At 47.0% G+C, this 21,540-nt stretch overlaps 1 protein-coding gene across 1 annotated transcript in view; it reads left to right on the top strand.

Annotated features, from left to right (window-relative positions):
* LOC135055182 (O-acyltransferase like protein-like) overlaps positions 1–7,930 on the top strand; it is an 84,591-nt gene extending 76,661 nt beyond the window's left edge. Inside the window, exon 10 of the mRNA XM_063958956.1 lies at positions 6,342–7,930. Within this exon, the coding sequence (XP_063815026.1) occupies positions 6,342–6,440 (99 nt within the window). The 3' untranslated portion in view covers positions 6,441–7,930. The remainder of the gene's footprint in view (positions 1–6,341) is intronic.
* The last annotated feature ends 13,610 nt before the right edge of the window (positions 7,931–21,540 follow it).

Here is a 21,540-nt window from a genome sequence, read left to right as displayed (position 1 = left end):
CTCTGGTGTGTGCTGGCATACTCTCCCTCTGTCTCCAAAGGGCTAGTGGGGTCCTGTCCTCTATCAGAGCATTCCCTGTGTGTGTGCTGTGTGTCGGTACGATTGTGTCGACATATATGAGGAGGAAAATGGTGTGGAGGCGGATAAATTGCCTGTAATGGAGATGTCACCCCCTAGGGAGTCGACACCTGAGTGGCTGAGCTTATGGAAGGAATTACGTGACAGTGTCAGCTCTTTACAAAAGATTGATGACATGAGACAGCCGGCTACTCAGCCTGTGCCTGTCCAGGTGTCTCAAAAGCCATCAGGGGCTCTAAAACGCCCGTTACCTCAGATGGCAGATACAGACGCCGACACGGATACTGACTCCAGTGTCGACGATTAAGAGACGAATGTGACTTCCAGTAGGGCCACACGTTACATGATTGAGGCTATGGAAAATGTTTTACATATTTCTGATAATACCAGTACCACTAAAAAGGGTACTAAATTATGTTGGGTGAGAAAAAACTGCCTGTAGTTTTTCCTGCATCTGAGGAATTAAATGAAGTGTGTGATGATGCGTGGGTTTCCCCCGATAAAAACTGTTAATTCCTAAAAAGTTATTAGCATCATACCCCTTCCCGCCAGAGGATAGGGCACGTTGGGAAACACCCCCTAGGGTGGATAAAGCGCTCACACGCTTGTCTAAACAGGTGGCACTACCGTCCCCGGATACGGCCGCCCTTAAGGAACCTGCTGACAGAAAGCAGGAAAATATCCTAAAAATGTATATACACTCACACGGGTGTGATACTGCGACCAGCAATCGCCTCAGCCTGGATGTGCAGTGCTGGGGTGGCTTGGTCGGATTCCCTGACTGACAATATTGATACCCTAGATAGGGACAGTATATTACTGACTATAGAGCATTTAAAAGATGCATTTCTATATATGCGTGATGCACAGAGGGATATTTGCGGACTGGCATCAAGAGTAAGTGCGCTGTCCATTTCTGCCAGAAGAGGGTTATGGACAAGACAGTGGTCAGGTGATGCTGATTCCAAAAGGCATATGGAAGTATCGCCTTATAAAAGGGAGGAGTTATTTGGGGTAGGTCTAACAGACCTGGTGGCCACGGCAACGGCTGGGAAATCCACATTTTTACCCCAGGTAGCCTCTCAACATAAGAAGACGCCGTATTATCAGGCGCAGTCCTTTAGGCCCCATAAGGGCAAGCGGGCAAAAGACTCCTCATTTCTGCCCCGTGGCAGAGGGAGAGGAAAAAGGCTGCAGCAGAAGCCATTCACAAGCTGTATTCCCAGCAGGTGATAATCAAGGTACCCCTCCTACAACAGGGAAAGGGGTATTATTCCACGCTGTTTGTGGTACCGAAGCCGGACGGCTCGTGAGACTTATTTTAAATCTGAAATCCTTGAACACTTACATACAAAGGTTCAAATTCAAGATGGAGTCACTCAGAGCGGTGATTGCGAACCTGGAAGAAGGGGATTATATGGTGTCTCTGGACATCAAGGATGCTTATCTCCATGTCCCAATTTACCCTTCTCACCAAGGGTACCTCAGGTTTGTGGTACAGAACTGTCACTATCAGTTTCAGACGCTGCCGTTTGGTTTGTCCACGGCACCCCGGGTCTTTACCAAAGTAATGGCCGAAATGATGATACTCCTTCGAAGGAAGGGAGTTTTAGTTATCCCTTACTTGGACGATCTCCTGATAAGGGCAAGATCCAGGGAACAGTTGGTAGTCGGGGTAGCACTATCTCAAGTAGTGTTGCGGCAGCACGGTTGGATTCTCAATGTTCCAAAATCGCAGCTGATCCCGACGACACGTCTTCTATTCCTAGGGATGATCCTGGACACAGTCCAGAAAAAGGTGTTTCTCCCGGAGGAGAAAGCCAGGGAGTTATCCGAACTAGTCAGAAACCTCCTAAAACCAGGCCAAGTGTCAGTGCATCAGTGCACAAGGGTCCTGGGAAAAATGGTGGCTTCCTACGAAGAAATTCCATTCGGCAGATTCCACGCAAGAACTTTCCAGTGGGACCTGCTGGACAAATGGTCCGGATCGCATCTTCAGATGCATCAGCGGATAACCCTGTCACAAAAGACAAGGGTGTCTCTCCTGTGGTGGTTGCAGAGTGCTCATCTTCTAGAGGGCCGCAGATTCGGCATTCAGGACTGGGTCCTGGTGACCACGGATGCCAGCCTGCGAGGCTGGGGAGCAGTCACACAGGGAAGAAATTTCCAGGGCTTGTGGTCAAGCCTGGAGACATCACTTCACATAAATATTTTGGAGCTAAGGGCCATTTACAATGCCCTAAGCCAAGCAAGAACTCTGCTTCAAGGTCAGCCGGTGCTGATCCAGTCGGACAACATCACGGCAGTCGCCCACGTAAACAGACAGGGTGGCACAAGAAGCAGGAGGGCAATGGCAGAAGCTGCAAGGATTTTTCGCTGGGCGGAAAATCATGTGATAGCATTGTCAGCAGTGTTCATTCCGGGAGTGGACAACTGGGAAGCAGACTTCCTCAGCAGGCACGACCTCCACCCGGGAGAGTGGGGACTTCACCCAGAAGTCTTCCACATGATTGTAAACCGTTGGGAAAAACCAAAGGTGGACATGATGGCGTCCCGCCTAAACAAAAAATTGGACAGGTATTGCGCCAGGTCAAGGGACCCTCAGGCAATAGCTGTGGACGCTCTGGTAACACCGTGGGTGTACCAGTCAGTGTATGTGTTCCCTCCTCTTCCTCTCATACCAAAAGTACTGAGAATTATAAGACGGAGGGGAGTAAGAACTATACTCGTGGCTCCGGATTGGCCAAGAAGGACTTGGTACCCGGAACTTCAAGAGATGCTCACGGAGGACCCGTGGCCTCTACCTCTAAGAAGGGACCTGCTCCAGCAAGGACCCTGTCTATTCCAAGACTTACCGCGGCTGCGTTTGACGGCAGGGCGGTTGAACGCCGGATCCTGAAGGAAAAAGGCATTCCGGATGAAGTCATCCCTACCCTGATCAAGCCAGGAAGGATGTAACCGCAAAGCATTATCACCGCATTTGGCAAAAATATGTTGCGTGGTGCGAGGCCAGTAAGGCCCCGATGGAGGAATTTCAACTAGGTCGATTCCTGCATTTCCTGTAAACAGGAGTGTCTATGGGCCTAAAATTGGGGTCCATTAAGGTTCAAATTTCGGCCCTGTCAATTTTCTTCCAGAAAGAACTAGCTTCAGTTCCTGAAGTTCAGACGTTTGTAAAAGGGGTACTGCATATACAGCCTCCTTTTGTGCCTCCAGTGGCACCTTGGGATCTCAATGTAGTTTTGGGGTTCCTAAAGTCACATTGGTTTGAACCACTTGAATCTGTGGAGTTAAAATATCTCACATGGAAAGTGGTCATGTTGTTGGCCCTGGCCTCGGCCAGGCGCGTGTCAGAATTGGGGGCTTTATCCTGTAAAAGCCCTTATCTGATCTTCCATTCAGACAGGGCGGAATTGAGGACTCGTCCTCATTTTCTCCCTAAGGTGGTTTCAGTGTTTCATCTGAACCAACCTATTGTGGTACCTGCGGCTACTAGTGACTTGGAGGACTCCAAGTTGTTGGACGTAGTCAGGGCCTTGAAAATATATGTTTCCAGGACGGCTGGAGTCAGAAAATCTGACTCGCTGTTTATCCTGTATGCACCCAACAAGCTGGGTGCTCCTGCTTCTAAGCAGACTATTGCTCATTGGATTTGTAATACAATTCAGCTTGCACATTCTGTGGCAGGCCTGCCACAGCCAAAATCTGTAAAAGCCCATTCCACAAGGAAGGTGGGCTCATCTTGGGCGGCTGCCCGAGGGGTCTCGGCTTTACAACTTTGCCGAGCAGCTACTTGGTCAGGGGAAAACACGTTTGCTAAATTCTACAAATTTGATACCCTGGCTGAGGAGGACCTGGAGTTCTCTCATTCGGTGCTGCAGAGTCATCCGCACTCTCCCGCCCGTTTGGGAGCTTTGGTATAATCCCCATGGTCCTTACGGAGTTCCCAGCATCCACTAGGACGTCAGAGAAAATAAGAATTTACTTACCGATAATTCTATTTCTCGTAGTCCGTAGTGGATGCTGGGCGCCCATCCCAAGTGCGGATTGTCTGCAATACTTGTACATAGTTATTGTTAACTAAATCGGGTTATTGTTGTGAGCCATCTATCCAGAGGCTCCTCTGTTATCATGCTGTTAACTGGGTTCAGATCACAAGTTGTACGGTGTGATTGGTGTGGCTGGTATGAGTCTTACCCGGGATTCATAAATCCTTCCTTATTGTGTACGCTCGTCCGGGCACAGTATCCTAACTGAGGCTTGGAGGAGGGTCATAGGGGGAGGAGCCAGTGCACACCAGGTAGTCCTAAAGCTTTACTTTTGTGCCCAGTCTCCTGCGGAGCCGCTATTCCCCATGGTCCTTACGGAGTTCCCAGCATCCACTACGGACTACGAGAAATAGAATTATCGGTAAGTAAATTCTTATTTTCTGGTCTCCTCTCAGGGGAAGCCCAGGGAGGAGACGTTGCATGGCACTTTGGGGGGCCAGACTTTCATGTCATTGGGTCCTTAGGGGGTGGACCTAATTTGCTTAATTTAGCCCGCCCCTTCCATTCGGCGCCGCGGTTACCTGTGTAATCTCCTCATCCCGCCAGCCTCTCCAGGAAGCAGGTTGGATGCTGGAGATACGGCCACTCTCCTGTGGATGTGGGGGACTAACTGAAAAATTGGGAGTCACCGCCATTTTCCAGATGGGGCGTTTCAGTCGCCGCCATTTTATAAGATCTAATTGACTGGAACTGGTTAAGGTAGCGCCATCCCTTTTACGAATAGGGTCATTCCAATGAATGAATATTAATGACCTTTTTAAATCCAACGCAGTTGTGTCCGTGTCGTTATTCTTAGTTGATAAGCTAGCTTAAAGTGTTGTTATTATTATTATTATTATTATCCTTTATTTATATGGCGCCACAAGGGTTCCGCAGCGCCCAATTACAGAGTACAAATGCACATAAAAAATAGGAAAAGTGACTTACAGTTGAATACAATATAGGACAAGTACAGGGCAACTAAGCATAACTACACCAGTAAACATAGAGATAAGTTCCAGGTGGTCAAAAAACTGTGGGATCTGGGCAGTTTAGGATTATTAAAGTAAGAAAAGTATAAGCACATGAGGGAAGAGGGCCCTGCTCGTGAGAGCTTACATTCTAAGGGGAGGGGTAGACAGACAGGGGTGACACATATTGGGTACATAGAGAGCGTGGAACAGAAGGTTAGGTTGAGATTTGGCTGGGTTTGGTAAAGAAATGGGTCTTAAGAGCACGTTTGAAGTTTTGTAGAGAGGTGGAGAGTCTGAGGGGGAGAGGTAAAGAATTCCAGAGAAAGGGAGCAGCACGTGAAAAATCTTGGAGATAGGAGTGGGAGGAAGTAATCAGAAGACAGGAGAGACGGCGTGTATTAGCAGAGCGAAGAGGACGGGTGGGAGAGTAAAGGGAGATAAGGTCAGAGATGTAGATGGGAGAGGAGTGGGTGAGGGTTTTGTAAGTGAGTGTGAGAAGTTTGAATTGGATTCTGAAAGGGAAGAGAAGCCAGTGAAGGGCTTGTAGGAGAGGGGAGGTAGACGTAGTGCGTTTGGTGAGGAAGATGAGCCGGGCAGCAGCATTGAGGATAGATTGGAGTGGAGAGAGGTGATTGTCAGGGAGGCCAGTTAAGAGGAGATTACAGTAGTCCAGTCTGGAAATAATCAGTGAGTGAATAATGATCTTAGTGGCATCCTGGGTGAGAAAAGGTCTGATTGTTAAGGTGCAATCACAATAAATTAATAGACGCCTAATAACATTTTCTTGTACAACCGCTGAGGTGAACTGATATAAGATCCAAACACAAGCGCGAGACAAAAATACTGGGGGACAGATGGTTCACATGACTTCCTGTCAGACATAGTAGGCTCCTAATTATATTGGGCAGCTACCACAATAGTACAAAACTATGGGGCTCATTTATCAACGAGTGATAAAACTTGTTGTGATTGATAAAACGCGTTGTGTATGAGAAATGCTGCTCCAGCCAATCAGCTCCCAACTGTCATGTGTTCAGCTCCTAACTGTCACGTGTTTGAAAAATGACAGTTGGGAGCTGATTGGCTGAAGCATCATTTATCATTCGCAATGAAATTTATCATTCACAACGAGTTTTATCACTCGTTGATAAATGGGCCCCTAACTTGTTAGAGCTTCATAGTTCACCAGAGTCTTATAGCCACGTCTCTCTCTCTCTCTCTCTCTCTCTCTCCCTCCCCCTCTCTCTCTCTCTCTCTCCAGTTGTACCTGTTTGTTGGACACTCCGTACTGACGTTCATCGCTGGACTGGTTCTCACAGTGTTGATTGAAAGACCGTTCCAACAATTGCTTCTCAATTAGTGGCACAGTGTGTACATACTGAATCATGTTAAATTAAACCACATTATCAATCATATAATCATTGGGCTGCACTGGACTACAGTGAGGACTGGAGCAGGTTTTATAGTACTATACAATACATACAACGCACAGAGTAAAACGTTTTGTCCCAGTACTGCCATAAGTAAATGCGTATTCTGGTCTCCTGTGACTCTGGTCGGAGAAAGTTGTCACAGGACGTCCGGTATCACATGAGGAACTTCCCACCTGATTAGTAGAGCGATCAGGTTTATTTTATGAATCGCAAAGGGATTGGTATGATTATAAGACATTCGAAGTGTCGACGTGTAATGTTGAATAGAGTCGGCATACTCTGTTCGATATTACACTGCCGACAATTTGATAGTCAACATTACGAATGTTAGATTCACCACTACTATATAAATGCATTCTAGGTGCATGTCCACTTCCCACTTACTGGAACTGTCACATGAAAATAAATCTGCGTCCACCTTTGCCGGTTTGTGGACACACCAGTGGAAATGTGCAGTGGAAAGAGTAAAAAGTCCCTTCAAATTCCAAACTACTACATCGGTTGAGGGGGGAACAGGGGGGCCAGCTGCGGACCAGCGAGACTTTTACCTGCTGCGCCCAGCTGTGTGCCCTGCAGTGGCTTATTCACTGGATGAGCAGCCGACTTCCGCGTCACGTGACCTCCTCTGCGTAACCAGAGGAAGAAGAGGAGGGAACGTATCATTTTACGAAGGTTTCTAGAGATGGCTAGTGGGTGTGGACATGTGGCATTTGGGCATATGTGGGGGCATGTGGGCAGGACTAGGTAGCATGTGGATGGCATGTGGGGAAGTCTGGGCATTATATGAGTGGCATGTGGGAAAGTGTGGGTATTATGTGGTGGAATTATGGGGAAGTATGGTTTGCAAATGGGTGGCATATGGGAGAATGTGATTGAAGTGATTGAAATGGGGGGTACAAGTGGTATCTGAGGGTATTTCAAGGCATTTTATGGGAAGTGGTGGTCTGAGTGTATGTGGGGGAGATATTGTGACAAGTGCCTGGGTGGCATTTAGTGGAATTTTGGCACATGTGAGGGACATTTGGGGGAAAGGACATGTGTGAAAGAGATTTTACATGTATGTGTTCAGTTGGATGCTGTTTCCAGCTGTACATCACTAGCATATGCGTCAGAGTGACAGCTCTGTGTATTTACACGGTATACCCCACAAATGTTAGACAGCTTTATTTTTACACAATTTAGATTCCAGTTTGGACACGACCCCCCCCCCCCAAATCTAACTCTCTCTGCACGTTACATCTGCCCCACCTGCAGTGCACATGGTTTTGCCCAGTTGCTTATTTTTTTGCTTTACTTACAAACATGAATCAGGCCTAAAGGCGCAGCCGAGGTGCCATTAGTTCCCACCTCGGAATCAGCGCCATAATGCGCGATCATGTGTCAAACCTTATAGAATGCGATTTGAATGCTCTACACAGCGAAGGCGAAATACAAAGTTATGTTTACACTTTTTATAGGATTTCCTATTGCGCATTTGTATGAAGCCTTGTGCTCCCCGCAGAGCTTCTTCATTTCATTTTACAATTTTGCATTTAATAAATTATGTGTAAATAAAACTTAGCGGCATTGTGTGAGTTTTTCTCTTATGGTATTGTCTATAAAAATGTATTTTTAACTGTTGGGAACCCAAATTTTAAATGATATTGCACTTTAAAGGGCCTGATTCAGAGGTGGGCGGAGTTGCAGCTGCGTCTTTTTCAGCAAGCGCTACTGCGTCTTTATGCTAATGTCACAACCCCACATTTGGCTAGTCGCCCCCCCCCTTCCCCTTCCCGTTACTACCCAGGAGCGCAATTTCAGTCTGTGCCTTGGGGGCAATTTAGGTTGAATCGCAGATGTGACAGTATGCGCAGCGCCCGTCCTGCGCATGCATTTTCTGCGGGGGGGCACAGAAAATGTGATCGCCTCTGATCAGGCAGAGGCGGGCGTGGGGGGGGGGGGGGGGGGGGTCAACGCTTCATTTCCAGGGTGGAGACGGAGCATTGCGGGGGCGGAGGCCAGCAAATGGGGGGCGGTGCGGCGCGAACGGGGTGTGATCGGAAACATAGCGTGGGGAAATTGCGATGCGATCGCAATTTCTACTTGTTGAAGGGGGAGGTGGTGGTCAGCATGCTGGGCGGCCTTGCCCGGCGATGGGTGGCCCTCACCATGCTAACAGAAGGATTGCAAATTATTTTACTGAGTTAGGCCCATGGGCCGCTTGTGTCTGACATTGCCACTGCGCCCACCTCTGAATCAGACGCAAAGTGTATGTCACATGACCACAAAACAGTTTAAATAAAAACAGAATGATCGCTATGAAACCGCAAATGTAAAAGTTCATAATCCCCCTGTTTTACACCAATTAATAAGATGACTGGACATAGTATCACTATCACAGAATAGGGGGGGAATTCAGTTGCCAGCAGTGGTGCAAGTAGAAAAAATGTCTTACAGGTACTGTGTGTGCGCGCCAAAGGCACGCGCTCCCCAGAAATTGGTGTGGCCAAATGCCACATGGGTCATGGCCAATGAAAATGGGGCATGATACATATGGGGGTGGGGGGGGGGGGGAGTCAGATACACATATGACCCTAATAGTGACAGATGCACGATGCCCCACAGTGCCAGATACACATTGCCCCACAGTGCCAGATACACAAATGCCCCCACTGTGTCAGATACACAAATTCCCCCACTGTGTCAGATACACATTGCCTCACTGTGCCAGATACACAAATGCCCCCAGAGTGCTCAGATACACAAATGCCCCCACTGTATCAGATATACATTGCCCCCCAGTGCCAGATACAGAAATGCCCGCAGTGCCAGATACACATGTCCCCCCCCCAGTGCCAGATATGCCCCCAGTGCCAGGCATACATGCCCCCCCAGTGCCAGATGTGCCCTCAGTTTTATATATGATCCCAGTGCCAGGTATACATGCCCCCTTCCCCTCCTGCTCACCGCTGCTGCTGCTGCTGCTGTCCTGTGTCTGTGTGAGGGGAGGAGAGCGCAGCCTGTGCCTCTCCTTCCCCTCAGTCTCCAGCGGGTGCCGGTGTCTTAGTTTAATTCAGCGCCGATCCGTGAGCCAATCAAAGCTCGCAGTCCGGCAGCCTTGGCTGCCGGTCCGCGAGCTCTGATTGGCTCATTGGCGGCGCTGAATTGAACAAAGACACTGAGGGGCAGGAGAGGCGCAGGCTGCGGTGGTGCGGCGGTGAGGCGGTGAGAAGCAGAGTGAGGGAGGGACGGAGCGGCGGCCCGTCGGCTAAATTCTTAAGGGTACGCCATTCCCACCCATACCCACACACTTGCACCTCATGGTAAATGGCTCAAATTATGAGAAAAATAGCAATAGTATATAATACGATTTTTAGAGCTGCAGCCACATCATGCAGTTTAAAATACAGAGCAGAGCTGCTGCACATGCCCAGTGGTAGCAGCTTCTTCTACGAAGTTTGCTGTGTGTGTGAGAATCTGAGTCCTCAATCAGTGTACTGGACCAGAGAGTAGCTACCAGGAGGAAGAGACAGAAGCCTTACCATGAAGTGGGAGAATGTGTGCTCGTATAACCTTTTCCTGATCACTTATTTATATTATTTAAACGTTTGATACAACCTATACTATAGACCATTGTCAAAGTCGAAAAATATTGCAGTACACACATCACGTACAAACTACACACAGATGGCCTCTGCGCGTGTACTTGTTCTGCTGTGCGTGCACATATTTGCAATTTGCGTATGGTCGCTCCCGCGGTCATGCGCATTAGCGCGTGGTATGGGTATTTATGGTAGAGTTTGTGAACGCATGGAAGGCTATCAAAACACATTACATATTTAATCCAAATAGTGAACAATGTACACATAGTCCCCCTGCACCACATCAGAAAGTAACAGCAGTTTAAATGGTTTCAGAACAAAGGGATTCACCTTTTCAGAATAGGAGGGGACAGAACAAGGTTATAAGGTGGTGTTTGGTATCCAGCTGTAGGGTATTTTAAGGGTAACATTCCGGTGTTGGTTTGAGGAAGATCGCATGTTCCTGCGGATAGTTATGTGCAGGAGTAGAATATAGATATAAACTGTATTTACTGTAGATTATGTATGCGGCGGGAATCCAGAGGAGACCACCCACAGGAGCAGTTGGAACAGACATCGCCTACCTATTCAAACCGACCTATGACATCTCCTGTACTGTAAATGTGCATCCCTGTGTCCAATGGACAAGGAGATTACAGTATCTATTGTATTGCTTTTTGGAAGAATTGTATAAAGAGAGCCTGCTGCAGGCCTGGTCGGGCACAAGACTCACAACGTTATCTATCAGATGACGGAGGACCGGACCGGGTAGCGCAAGCGAATCCACTCACGTATGTACCATTGAATGTAGCCATTTACTCTGTTATATATTATATTGTATTATTTGTATTGTAACCCCCTTTCAGCAATAATACGCTGTGGTGTCGGAACCCAGCGGTAAATTACAATCCGGTGTTGTGTCTTCCTTTCCCTGCTAAGGTTTAAAGGTGAATTGCTATCGCATTGCATTGCTGTATAAGGTTTAAAGTGTATTAGAAACGCATCACATTGCTGTATAAGGTTTAAAGTGTGTTCATTGGGTGTGTACGCGCTGTGAGTACTTTGTACCATCAGCGCAGCGTTTGTACGCAAAGTCCGCACACGGTACGGGACTTTGTACGCTAATAGCGGACAAAGTACGTAGTGTGTGTATTAAGTATAGCGGCTGCAGCGGCTCCATGTTAAAGTGTATTCAAGTGTATATGAGGTATAGCTTTTCATTCCTAAGGATAAATCAGCATTATCAATTGGGGACTCTTCCGGTTTTCCACATACTTACTACCTAACAGGTCACAGCAGACTTCATCTATCAGCAAAGGGTGGACAGAAAGTTATCCTACGTATCCTTTTCTTGGTCGATGGATGCACTGAAAACCCTACTTGATTGCTGATTAGATGGCGTCTGTTCTGTATGGTTTGTAGAGATGCTGGAAGAACTCGTAAGGTAAACAGGAAAAAAGCTATTTAAAACCTGTGAAATTTTTTTTGGCACCAAAAGCGTACACGGCACCCATACCCCATACTTTGCATACTCTCTCACATTGTTGCCATTACATTCAAATTGCTTGATTCATTTAGACCTGTGTGAAACCGGAGATATTTGTTGATATAGAGTTAAAAATAAAATAAGTATTTAGGGAAGTAAGAGTAAAATCACAAAACGCATTTCTGGCCCAGTAGTAAGAGGGTTAAAACGGAACAAGTGTGGATTGTGTTTAGTGGGCAATAGTAGTTTTATTGCTCACATTTATATAATTGTTTGATTTGTGCTATTGCGGACGTACGGTTTTGTACACGTGTCGTGGACAAAGTACGGAACTGCACACGCGGCGTAAGAGACACGCATGGTAGCGTGTTTACGCAAATTGCGTAAGAAGTACGGGCGCTAAGTACAAATTACTAGAGATGAGCGGGTTCGGTTTCTCTGAATCCGAACCTGCCCGAACTTCATGTTTTTTTTCACGGGTCCGAGCGACTCGGATCTTCCCGCCTTGCTCGGTTAACCCGAGCGCGCCCGAACGTCATCATGACGCTGTCGGATTCTCGCGAGGCTCGGATTCTATCGCGAGACTCGGATTCTATATAAGGAGCCGCGCGTCGCCGCCATTTTCACACGTGCATTGAGATTGATAGGGAGAGGACGTGGCTGGCGTCCTCTCCGTTTAGAATTAGAATAGATTAGAGAGACACTTGATTTACTAATTTTGGGGAGCATTAGGAGTACTCAGTAGTGTACAGTGCAGAGTTTTGCTGATAGTGACCAGTGACCACCACTTTTATTTATAATCCGTTCTCTGCCTGAAAAAAGCGATACACAGCACACAGTGACTCAGTCACATACCATATCTGTGTGCACTGCTCAGGCTCAGGCCAGTGTGCTGCATCATCTATTATCTATATATAATATTATATATATCTGTCTGACTGCTCAGCTCACACAGCTTATAATTGTGGGGGAGACTGGGGAGCACTACTGCAGTGCCAGTTATAGGTTATAGCAGGAGCCAGGAGTACATAATATAATCCGTTCTCTGCCTGAAAAAAGCGATACACAGCACACAGTGACTCAGTCACATACCATATCTGTGTGCACTGCTCAGGCTCAGGCCAGTGTGCTGCATCATCTATTATCTATATATAATATTATATATATCTGTCTGACTGCTCAGCTCACACAGCTTATAATTGTGGGGGAGACTGGGGAGCACTACTGCAGTGCCAGTTATAGGTTATAGCAGGAGCCAGGAGTACATAATATATTATATAGTGAGTGACCACCAGACACACAGTGCAGTTTATTTAATATATCCGTTCTCTGCCTGAAAAAAGCGATACACACAGTGACTCAGTCAGTCACATACCATATCTGTGTGCACTGCTCAGGCTCAGGCCAGTGTGCTGCATCATCTATATATATTATATATCTGTCTGACTGCTCAGCTCACACAGCTTATAATTGTGGGGGAGACTGGGGAGCACTACTGCAGTGCCAGTTATAGGTTATAGCAGGAGCCAGGAGTACATAATATTATATTAAAATTAAACAGTGCACACTTTTGCTGCAGGAGTGCCACTGCCAGTGTGACTAGTGACCAGTGACCTGACCACCAGTATATAATATTAGTAGTATACTATCTCTTTATCAACCAGTCTATATTAGCAGCAGACACAGTACAGTGCGGTAGTTCACGGCTGTGGCTACCTCTGTGTCGGCACTCGGCAGCCCGTCCATAATTGTATATACCACCTAACCGTGGTTTTTTTTCTTTCTTTATACATACATACTAGTTACGAGTATACTATCTCTTTATCAACCAGTCTATATATTAGCAGCAGACACAGTACAGTGCGGTAGTTCACGGCTGTGGCTACCTCTGTGTCGGCACTCGGCAGCCCGTCCATAATTGTATATACCACCTAACCGTGGTTTTTTTTTCTTTCTTTATACATACATACTAGTTACGAGTATACTATCTCTTTATCAACCAGTCTATATATTAGCAGCAGACACAGTACAGTGCGGTAGTTCACGGCTGTGGCTACCTCTGTGTCGGCACTCGGCAGCCCGTCCATAATTGTATATACCACCTAACCGTGGTTTTTTTTTCTTTCTTTATACATACATACTAGTTACGAGTATACTATCTCTTTATCAACCAGTCTATATATTAGCAGCAGACACAGTACAGTGCGGTAGTTCACGGCTGTGGCTACCTCTGTGTCGGCACTCGGCAGCCCGTCCATAATTGTATATACCACCTAACCGTGGTTTTTTTTTCTTTCTTTATACATACATACTAGTTACGAGTATACTATCTCTTTATCAACCAGTCTATATATTAGCAGCAGACACAGTACAGTGCGGTAGTTCACGGCTGTGGCTACCTCTGTGTCGGCACTCGGCAGCCCGTCCATAATTGTATATACCACCTAACCGTGTTTTTTTTTTCTTTCTTTATACATACATACTAGTTACGAGTATACTATCTCTTTATCAACCAGTCTATATATTAGCAGCAGACACAGTACAGTGCGGTAGTTCACGGCTGTGGCTACCTCTGTGTCGGCACTCGGCAGCCCGTCCATAATTGTATATACCACCTAACCGTGGTTTTTTTTCTTTCTTTATACATACATACTAGTTACGAGTATACTATCTCTTTATCAACCAGTCTATATATTAGCAGCAGACACAGTACAGTGCGGTAGTTCACGGCTGTGGCTACCTCTGTGTCGGCACTCGGCAGCCCGTCCATAATTGTATATACCACCTAACCGTGGTTTTTTTTTCTTTCTTTATACATACATACTAGTTACGAGTATACTATCTCTTTATCAACCAGTCTATATATTAGCAGCAGACACAGTACAGTGCGGTAGTTCACGGCTGTGGCTACCTCTGTGTCGGCACTCGGCAGCCCGTCCATAATTGTATACTAGTATCCAATCCATCCATCTCCATTGTTTACCTGAGGTGCCTTTTAGTTGTGCCTATTAAAATATGGAGAACAAAAATGTTGAGGTTCCAAAATTAAGGAAAGATCAAGATCCACTTCCACCTCGTGCTGAAGCTGCTGCCACTAGTCATGGCCGAGACGATGAAATGCCAGCAACGTCGTCTGCCAAGGCTGATGCCCAATGGCATAGTACAGAGCATGTCAAAACCAAAACACCAAATATCAGTAAAAAAAGGACTCCAAAACCTAAAATAAAATTGTCGGAGGAGAAGCGTAAACTTGCCAATATGCCATTTACCACACGGAGTGGCAAGGAACGGCTGAGGCCCTGGCCTATGTTCATGGCTAGTGGTTCAGCTTCACATGAGGATGGAAGCACTCAGCCTCTCGCTAGAAAACTGAAAAGATTCAAACTGGCAAAAGCACCGCAAAGAACTGTGCGTTCTTTGAAATCCCAAATCCACAAGGAGAGTCCAATTGTGTCGGTTGCGATGCCTGACCTTCCCAACACTGGACGTGAAGAGCATGCGCCTTCCACCATTTGCACGCCCCCTGCAAGTGCTGGAAGGAGCACCCGCAGTCCAGTTCCTGATAGTCAGATTGAAGATGTCAGTGTTGAAGTACACCAGGATGAGGAGGATATGGGTGTTGCTGGCGCTGGGGAGGAAATTGACCAGGAGGATTCTGATGGTGAGGTGGTTTGTTTAAGTCAGGCACCCGGGGAGACACCTGTTGTCCGTGGGAGGAATATGGCCGTTGACATGCCAGGTGAAAATACCAAAAAAATCAGCTCTTCGGTGTGGAGGTATTTCACCAGAAATGCGGACAACAGGTGTCAAGCCGTGTGTTCCCTTTGTCAAGCTGTAATAAGTAGGGGTAAGGACGTTAACCACCTCGGAACATCCTCCCTTATACGTCACCTGCAGCGCATTCATAATAAGTCAGTGACAAGTTCAAAAACTTTGGGTGACAGCGGAAGCAGTCCACTGACCAGTAAATCCCTTCCTCTTGTAACCAAGCTCACGCAAACCACCCCACCAACTCCCTCAGTGTCAATTTCCTCCTTCCCCAGGAATGCCAATAGTCCTGCAGGCCATGTCACTGGCAATTCTGACGAGTCCTCTCCTGCCTGGGATTCCTCCGATGCATCCTTGCGTGTAACGCCTACTGCTGCTGGCGCTGCTGTTGTTGCCGCTGGGAGTCGATGGTCATCCCAGAGGGGAAGTCGTAAGCCCACTTGTACTACTTCCAGTAAGCAATTGACTGTTCAACAGTCCTTTGCGAGGAAGATGAAATATCACAGCAGTCATCCTACTGCAAAGCGGATAACTGAGGCCTTGGCATCCTGGGTGGTGAGAAACGTGGTTCCGGTATCCATCATTACTGCAGAGCCAACTAGAGACTTGTTGGAGGTACTGTGTTCCCGGTACCAAATACCATCTAGGTTCCATTTCTCTAGGCAGGCGATACCGAAAATGTACACAGACCTCAGAAAAAGAGTCACCAGTGTCCTAAAAAATGCAGCTGTACCCAATGTCCACTTAACCACGGACATGTGGACAAGTGGAGCAGGGCAGGGTCAGGACTATATGACTGTGACAGCCCACTGGGTAGATGTATGGACTCCCGCCGCAAGAACAGCAGCGGCGGCACCAGTAGCAGCATCTCGCAAACGCCAACTCTTTCCTAGGCAGGCTACGCTTTGTATCACCGCTTTCCAGAATACGCACACAGCTGAAAACCTCTTACGGCAACTGAGGAAGATCATCGCGGAATGGCTTACCCCAATTGGACTCTCCTGTGGATTTGTGGCATCGGACAACGCCAGCAATATTGTGTGTGCATTAAATCTGGGCCAATTCCAATTTCCAGCACGTCCCATGTTTTGCACATACCTTGAATTTGGTGGTGCAGAATTTTTTAAAAAACGACAGGGGCGTGCAAGAGATGCTGTCGGTGGCCAGAAGAATTGCGGGACACTTTCGGCGTACAGGCACCACGTACAGAAAACTGGAGCACCACCAAAAACTACTGAACCTGCCCTGCCATCATCTGAAGCAAGAAGTGGTAACGAGGTGGAATTCAACCCTCTATATGCTTCAGAGGTTGGAGGAGCAGCAAAAGGCCATTCAAGCCTATACAATTGAGCACGATATAGTAGGTGGAATGCACCTGTCTCAAGTGCAGTGGAGAATGATTTCAACGTTGTGCAAGGTTCTGATGCCCTTTGAACTTGCCACACGTGAAGTCAGTTCAGACACTGCCAGCCTGAGTCAGGTCATTCCCCTCATCAGGCTTTTGCAGAAGAAGCTGGAGGCATTGAAGGAGGAGCTAACACGGAGCGATTCCGCTAGGCATGTGGGACTTGTGGATGCAGCCCTTAATTCGCTTAACAAGGATTCACGGGTGGTCAATCTGTTGAAATCAGAGCACTACATTTTGGACACCGTGCTCGATCCTAGATTTAAAGCCTACCTTGGATCTCTCTTTCCGGCAGACACAGGTCTGCTGGGGTTGAAAGACCTGCTGGTGACAAAATTGTCAAGTCAAGCGGAACGCGACCTGTCAACATCTCCTCCTTCACATTCTCCCGCAACTGGGGGTGCGAGGAAAAGGCTCAGAATTCCGAGCCCACCCGCTGGCGGTGATGCAGGGCAGTCTGGAGCGACTGCTGATGCTGACATCTGGTCCGGACTGAAGGACCTGCCAACGATTACGGACATGTCGTCTACTGTCACTGCATATGATTCTCTCAACATTGATAGAATGGTGGAGGATTATATGAGTGACCGCATCCAAGTAGGCACGTCACACAGTCCGTACTTATACTGGCAGGAAAAAGAGGCAATTTGGAGGCCCTTGCACAAACTGGCTTTATTCTACCTAAGTTGCCCTCCCACAAGTGTGTACTCCGAAAGAGTGTTTAGTGCCGCCGCTCACCTTGTCAGCAATCGGCGTACGAGGTTACATCCAGAAAATGTGGAGAAGATGATGTTCATTAAAATGAATTATAATCAATTCCTCCGCGGAGACATTGACCAGCAGCAATTGCCTCCACAAAGTACACAGGGAGCTGAGATGGTGGATTCCAGTGGGGACGAATTGATAATCTGTGAGGAGGGGGATGTACACGGTGATATATCGGAGGGTGAAGATGAGGTGGACATCTTGCCTCTGTAGAGCCAGTTTGTGCAAGGAGAGATTAATTGCTTCTTTTTTGGGGGGGGGTCCAAACCAACCCGTCATATCAGTCACAGTCGTGTGGCAGACCCTGTCACTGAAATGATGGGTTGGTTAAAGTGTGCATGTCCTGTTTTGTTTATACAACATAAGGGTGGGTGGGAGGGCCCAAGGACAATTCCATCTTGCACCTCTTTTTTCTTTTCTTTTTCTTTGCATCATGTGCTGATTGGGGAGGGTTTTTTGGAAGGGACATCCTGCGTGACACTGCAGTGCCACTCCTAGATGGGCCCGGTGTTTGTGTCGGCCACTAGGGTCGCTAATCTTACTCACACAGTCAGCTACCTCATTGCGCCTCTTTTTTTCTTTGCGTCATGTGCTGTTTGGGGAGGGTTTTTTGGAAGGGACATCCTGCGTGACACTGCAGTGCCACTCCTATATGGGCCCGGTGTTTGTGTCGGCCACTAGGGTCGCTAATCTTACTCACACAGCTACCTCATTGCGCCTCTTTTTTTCTTTGCGTCATGTGCTGTTTGGGGAGGGTTTTTTGGAAGGGCCATCCTGCGTGACACTGCAGTGCCACTCCTAGATGGGCCCGGTGTTTGTGTCGGCCACTAGGGTCGCTAATCTTACTCACACAGCTACCTCATTGCGCCTCTTTTTTTCTTTGCGTCATGTGCTGTTTGGGGAGGGTTTTTTGGAAGGGACATCCTGCGTGACACTGCAGTGCCACTCCTAGATGGGCCCGGTGTTTGTGTCGGCCACTAGGGTCGCTAATCTTACTCACACAGTCAGCTACCTCATTGCGCCTCTTTTTTTCTTTGCGTCATGTGCTGTTTGGGGAGGGTTTTTTGGAAGGGCCATCCTGCGTGACACTGCAGTGCCACTCCTAGATGGGCCCGGTGTTTGTGTCGGCCACTAGGGTCGCTAATCTTACTCACACAGCTACCTCATTGCGCCTCTTTTTTTCTTTGCGTCATGTGCTGTTTGGGGAGGGTTTTTTGGAAGGGCCATCCTGCGTGACACTGCAGTGCCACTCCTAGATGGGCCCGGTGTTTGTGTCGGCCACTAGGGTCGCTAATCTTACTCACACAGCTACCTCATTGCGCCTCTTTTTTTCTTTGCGTCATGTGCTGTTTGGGGAGGGTTTTTTGGAAGGGACATCCTGCGTGACACTGCAGTGCCACTCCTAGATGGGCCCGGTGTTTGTGTCGGCCACTAGGGTCGCTTATCTTACTCACACAGCGACCTCGGTGCAAATTTTAGGACTAAAAATAATATTGTGAGGTGTGAGGTATTCAGAATAGACTGAAAATGAGTGTAAATTATGGTTTTTGAGGTTAATAATACTTTGGGATCAAAATGACCCCCAAATTCTATGATTTAAGCTGTTTTTTAGTGTTTTTGGAAAAAAACACCCGAATCCAAAACACACCCGAATCCGACAAAAAAAATTCGGTGAGGTTTTGCCAAAACGCGGTCGAACCCAAAACACGGCCGCGGAACCGAACCCAAAACCAAAACACAAAACCCGAAAAATTTCAGGCGCTCATCTCTACAAATTACACAATAGTTTGTTTAGTTTAAAGGCGGGACAGTAGCCACGCTACAATAGCACCAAACTAAACGCTTTCTAAAGAAATGTATTATAAATACAAAATGTAGTATAAATATTTTTTTTTTCATTGCCTCTGGGGGTAAAGCTGCCAACTTGAATGAATCCTAATTTTCTGTACAGAAAAACCAAGTATACCTGAGTGAGCGAACGCAGGAGTGAGTGAAATTCGAACCCAGTAATTCGGGATCCCGTCGTTCGGTACATCAAGTGAGTGGAGGCTTGGTGGCGTGAGAAGGCTGACTCACGTTAGTATAAGGTTTAATACGCAAATCGTGAGGTGATTTGTAAAGGAGCGTGATAGTGCATTGTATTGCGAAGTATTGAAGTTAAAAGGTTTTTTTTGGTATTACGCTCCGGACTGAGGGTCCCAGTTTGTACAACGACCCGTGGTCGTACGGCAGATAAGTAACAAGTACCTATATGCTGTGCAATTGGACCGCGCGTTTGTGGGTGCGATAGATAGCGCAACTTGATATCCTTTTTACGAGCTTTTGCGTAAAATCGCGGTATCATTAGCGCTGCATAGAGCATACGCAAGCGTGATTTGTGTAACAAAGTGCATAGGGAGTTTTCGCTGGTCTCTCTCAGGAAAATCTCCAACGGCCGATACTTTACTGGAAAGGGTAAGTTATTCCTAAAAATTTCCAGTAAATATAGGTCAGATAGGGCCCTAGGTTGGGTACATAGCCTTTGCTATCGACAGTGCATGGTAGTACTGGCCAACGTGGGCGGTGAGTGGGTGAAAGCGCTCTAAGAACTTTCACCGTCTATTCGTATTGTGCATTGGGGATTGCGTAAAAGGAAAAAGCCCGTGATGGGATCCAATGCACAATCGGTGGACGTTTTGCAACCAGGGTTCAGGTTGAAGAGCCGCGGCCCATGGGGTCAGCGAAGTTTGTTATGTGTGGGAAATATGGTCCACACGCGGAAGGCTTTTTGTCTGAATGGGTATGTATGACTAACAATGATAGGGAACCATTCCCTAGGGTGGGCAGCTTTGAACCAGAGGTACTGCAGAATGTAAGCAGTAAAATATGTCTTCTTAAATCCAGAAAACAAAGGATTAGACTTAATGATTGTTTAAAATTATGGCAGCAAGAGGGGGATATGCAAAGAGAACAAATTTGCAAAACAGGTTCAAAACCTAGCGGGAATGAGAACACAAACACACCAGTGTCGACACAGGTCGAAGGGGAAGAGATGGCTACAGTCAATGGTATATCCGTAAATGATAGTAGTATGCAAAAACAATGTATTAACCCTAATTTTTGCAAGATGTATCCTGTTTTGAAGTCTTTTCAAGGTTATAGGTCACAAGACGATGAAGGATCCAGCCAAATCGCAGCTCTCCTCCAAGCAGTCACTTTGCAGGACACTCAGGTGGGGCCTGTCCAACCAGGTAGAGTAGTAACAATATTCCCCAATGAAAGAACTAGTGAGGTAACAGCTACCGGTAAGTGTGAGATAGTTCATTGCACAGAGACAACAACACCTCACAGTAAACAGATTAGGAACGGAATGGTAGAATTACACCGTGTCTTGGAGATAGTAACTCCCAATGGGGGAACCGATAGTCAGGGAGTAATCCTCACCAGGAATAATGCAATGTATTGCCCGTGGACCAGAGATGAGCTGCGATCAATCATTTCAGAATTCCCCGACCCTCGGAAGCATTTAGCCAGATGTCAGAAATTTATCAGAGATCTGGGTATTGCGTATGAACCGACAAACAAACACTGGCGGATATTTTTAAAAATCGTGCCTACCCCCTAATATTGACACCCAAAATTTGTTATCACTGATTGTAGGTTAGAGTCGGATAGTCCTATGACTGACAAAAACAATCAGGAGAACTTAGAACGAATTAATAGACAACTAGAGTTGTGTTTCCCCATTAATGTTAAGTGGAGAAGAATTTTCTCCATAAAACAGAGGGAAAATGAAATGACATCTGAATATTTCCATCGGGCCCTGCAAATAATGGATAGATACGTGGGGGTATCAGATACAGGGAACGATGCGAATTACAGGGAAGTGGCTGTCTCTGTGCTAATGGACGGACTCAATAAGACAGTAAGGGACAGGGTACAAACATTTTTGCCTAATTGGAAGGGGTCACAGTAGCTTGTCTTAGAGAGTGCGCAATTGTATACCACAAGAATATTGTTAGGCGTAGAAAACAACAGGAGGAGAGGCTGAGGATTGAAAGTAT

The sequence above is a fragment of the Pseudophryne corroboree genome, chromosome 1 (genome assembly GCF_028390025.1).
Source record: "Pseudophryne corroboree isolate aPseCor3 chromosome 1, aPseCor3.hap2, whole genome shotgun sequence".
NCBI lineage: Eukaryota > Metazoa > Chordata > Amphibia > Anura > Myobatrachidae > Pseudophryne > Pseudophryne corroboree.
This window is presented reverse-complemented; position numbering and strand designations above follow the sequence as displayed.